We start from the raw sequence: 3,470 nt of genomic DNA on the forward strand, positions 1-3,470 counted from the left end.
CAATGCTCACTCAAATATGAAGTCATGATAAAACCTAACCCATATTTTTCATTTTTATCAAAGTCTCAATGGTTTGATCGTGCCATATGTGAATATAAAGTTTTGGGTGCTTTATATGCAATTATCCTTAAAATTAAAGTTTAGGTGTTTATTATGTGAATACATCATAATTAAGTGGTTTGTGAGTAAAACTTACTTCAAAAAATGAAAAGTAAATGAAAATGAGAATGAGAAATGAATTCAATTGAATTGAAGTTAGTTTTCACCAACTTTAATTGTGCATTTTTAATTTTGTTTGAGAGATAAATAATTAATTGAAGCATGAAGTAATGTGATATTATTCACAGTTTAAACTTACTAGGACTTTATACCGGTTTTAAGCAATTAATTATTATGACATTGTATAACTGAAACTTTACTCTTTCGGTTTTTAGTTATGAATGATGATTCATGCACAATTAAATGATTTTTTTTGTGTCAAAAAATTAAAAAGCAAAAAATGAATAGGGATTACCCTAGGTAAAATAGCTTCTAAATGGTAGGTACTCCTAGAGTTTGAGATGAGATCAATTGAAGGTAATAAGAAAAGCAATGCAAAAATATTGAAGTGATTGAGGTAATTAGGGTTGTAAATTTGTTATGTCCACATTAGGACAATTGTCCGTTGTGAAATTTGTAATTTTTTTATATGAATAGCAAAATTTAATATTATTTTCTTATGTAGTTTTAGCAATTCAGTAATTTGCCCCGCCTGAATATATTTTTTTGCCCATTACTTGAAAACAAATTAAACATTTGTTGATTTTACTAAACCTAAAAAATAATAGGGGTTCCGCCATTGAAGAATTAAGTAGATTTTCTTTTCAAATTAAGATGACATGAGCAAAATGCTATTGGCAACATAGCAAGAGGTCAACTAATCAACTCAAGGCAATTTAGTTATATTTTTAGAGGTGGAGATGATATAGATGATATAAATCAAATGCGACCAGTAAGGTAGCAAAGGAAGGTTGTAGAGGTGGCTATTTGTTGTTTGCAACATTTATTCCTCATGGTGAGATAATATAATCTAGTGGTGATGGGAAGGTCATGGTGATAATTGAGAGAAGTTAAAGATGATTCTTTTACTCATGGTAGAGATGGCAATAACAAATGGTGGCAAGCAAAGTGATACAATAAAGTTATAGAGATGGGTGACAGTACTCATGCGAATGCTTATATTCAAGTGCACAAGAAATGGGGAAGAGCTTCATGTTTTATATAAGCACTTCAATTCTTCAATGTTTTGAAAGTTCGTAATATCCCAAATAAATAAAATTAATATTTACTAATATTTTTTTTTAAAAAAATTAATCTAATGCTCTCACCCGTAAGTTGGCATAATCCCCAAGCCAAAGTTTGCTTTGGTGGCAGATGAAGGGTCAATGGTGGTTCACTGTGCATCATCATTGATGAAGTCTTCAGTCAATAGAATGATCTTGATCTTGCCATTCTATAGAGTTATAGTCAAAATATCAAAATGAACATAATTAGCTTAGTAGAGTCTCAACTCCTCAAATCTATAGTCAAAATATCAAAATGAACATAATTAGCTTAATATAAATAACTCCATAAAGGTTGTGGATCAAGTTTAGAGACATCAGGAAATAACTTCATTAAGTCATAATTTTGTAACAAAATATTTTTCAAGTGCAACACAATATATGCTTTACATCGCAATTAAATGTGTATTGAGCCGTGTTTGGAAAACTTGCTCTATATTCATATTTGTCTCGCTTGAAATTAAGCTTAGCATTAGCCAATTTAAGACAAATGAAAATAAATAAATAATTAGAAAAATATGATCTACTCATTTTTTTATCTACTAATCAATTATAAAAAAAAAATCATACAAGTGTTTCAATCATTTAGAAAACAAACTTAAAATGATTATTCCATAAGAACTCATGTCAAATGCATTAAGAAAATTATAATAATGCGACCTATCTTAATTTGAGACAAAAGCACACCCAATTTTTTTTTTTTTTAAGAAAAATTTCTTAAAAAGTACCATTAAAACCTAAACAATTGGATGACAAAAAATATTTTCCTTCCACTTAAATGTATTCCAAACCAACCACTAACATCTTCCATTCATACAGAAGTTTCCACTTGAGTTCTTCATCCCTGTGGGCTGTGTGGTCCTCATCCTCTCTGCTTCTCCATTAACACCAAATTCTCTCTCCCCTCCTCCACAATAAAAGCTCTCTCTTTCTCCTTTCTCCCCCCTCTTCTCTTCCCCTCGTCTCCCGCATCCATCTCTAGCAATAAATGCAGTAGCTGGGAAACCCACTCGCTCCCCTTCGCCACCAATTACCAAGAAAACCCGCAAGAGAAAAAAAGAAAGAAAAAAAAAAAAGGAAAAAAATCGTCACAGGTTCCTTCGATCATGCCACAAAACCCTCTTCTCCTTCTCCTCCCTCCCCAATGTCCTCCTTCACCGCCGCCTCTGCTCAATCTCCCTCCTTCCTTCGCAGCCTCAGCAATCTAGGCTTAGGCTATGCCATCGCCATCGCTCTCGGCCTACTCGTCCTACTCTCCACTCTCCTCCTCGCCTCCTACCTCTGCTGCCGTGTCTCCTCTCGCCGCCGGCGAACCCCTTCTTCCGACGCCGATTCGCTCGGAGGCGTCGTTCTCCCCCGCATCATCTTCGTTGCAGAAGATGATGAGGAGGAAGGGCGTAACAACAACACGGTCATGGCCGCCGCTTCAATGGTCGGGCTTGATCCGACCGCCATCGCATCGTATCCTAAGTTCCAGTTCTCCTCCGCGGCCGCGAAGGCGAAGGGAGACGGAGATGGAACATGCGCCATCTGTCTCTGCGAGTATAGAGAAGCCGAGATGCTGAGGATGATGCCGGATTGCGGCCATTCTTTCCACCTTATGTGCATCGATGCGTGGCTTCGTCTCAACCCTTCGTGTCCGGTCTGTCGCAACTCGCCTATGCCGACTCCCCAGTCGACTCCGCTATCTACTCCCCTTTCCGAGCTCGTTCCTCTCTCCCAATTCGCCGGCGACCGTCGCCGGAGGTGATGGATGGTCCTAGGTTGTCTTTTCCTTCTTTTGTTCTTACACACAGGTGCGCGGTTTCTGTGACTAGGGTTTGCTAATTTAGATGTCCTTTTTCTGATATTATATATACCCTAGCTTTTAGTCTGCTTTCCCTGCCTTTTTACTTGGATTCTTCTGGTGAAGAAGATAGTTTGGATCTTCAGTTGAGATGTGGGGGCTTTTTTTTCTTCTTCTTTTCTTTAATTATGCAATTCGGAATCTGTTAAAGGTTTAATTTGAATATTATTTTTATCAGTTAATTTTGACAAGATAGAGTTAATTGAGACATGATCTAAATGTTATACATGGTATTCAATAACTTTTGATTTTTATTTTGTTTTGTCTATGCTTTGATTTGAATATATCTATCTATATATATA

General features: G+C 36.2%; 1 protein-coding gene and 1 long non-coding RNA gene across 2 annotated transcripts in view; one reads left to right on the plus strand and one right to left on the minus strand.

Moving 5' to 3' along the window:
* Positions 1 to 1,537: 1,537 nt before the first annotated feature.
* LOC110025650 overlaps positions 1,538 to 3,470 on the minus strand; it is a 9,236-nt gene continuing 7,303 nt past the window's right edge. The window contains exon 3 of the long non-coding RNA XR_002294143.1: positions 1,538 to 1,559. This is a non-coding gene — a long non-coding RNA (uncharacterized LOC110025650). The remainder of the gene's footprint in view (positions 1,560 to 3,470) is intronic.
* LOC110025649 (RING-H2 finger protein ATL67-like) lies at positions 2,139 to 3,312 on the plus strand. Its single transcript, XM_020726236.1, has one exon. It carries the CDS (start codon positions 2,467 to 2,469, stop codon positions 3,070 to 3,072), a length of 606 nt encoding a protein of 201 aa, XP_020581895.1. The 5' UTR covers positions 2,139 to 2,466; the 3' UTR covers positions 3,073 to 3,312.

Source organism: Phalaenopsis equestris, unplaced genomic scaffold (genome assembly GCF_001263595.1).
Source record: "Phalaenopsis equestris unplaced genomic scaffold, ASM126359v1 Scaffold000320, whole genome shotgun sequence".
In the NCBI taxonomy this organism is placed as follows: domain Eukaryota; kingdom Viridiplantae; phylum Streptophyta; class Magnoliopsida; order Asparagales; family Orchidaceae; genus Phalaenopsis; species Phalaenopsis equestris.

Bases quoted from the DNA above. Each gene is read 5' to 3' on its own strand.
- LOC110025649 (XM_020726236.1), top strand. From the start codon at position 2,467: ATGTCCTCCTTCACCGCCGCCTCTGCTCAATCTCCCTCCTTCCTTCGC.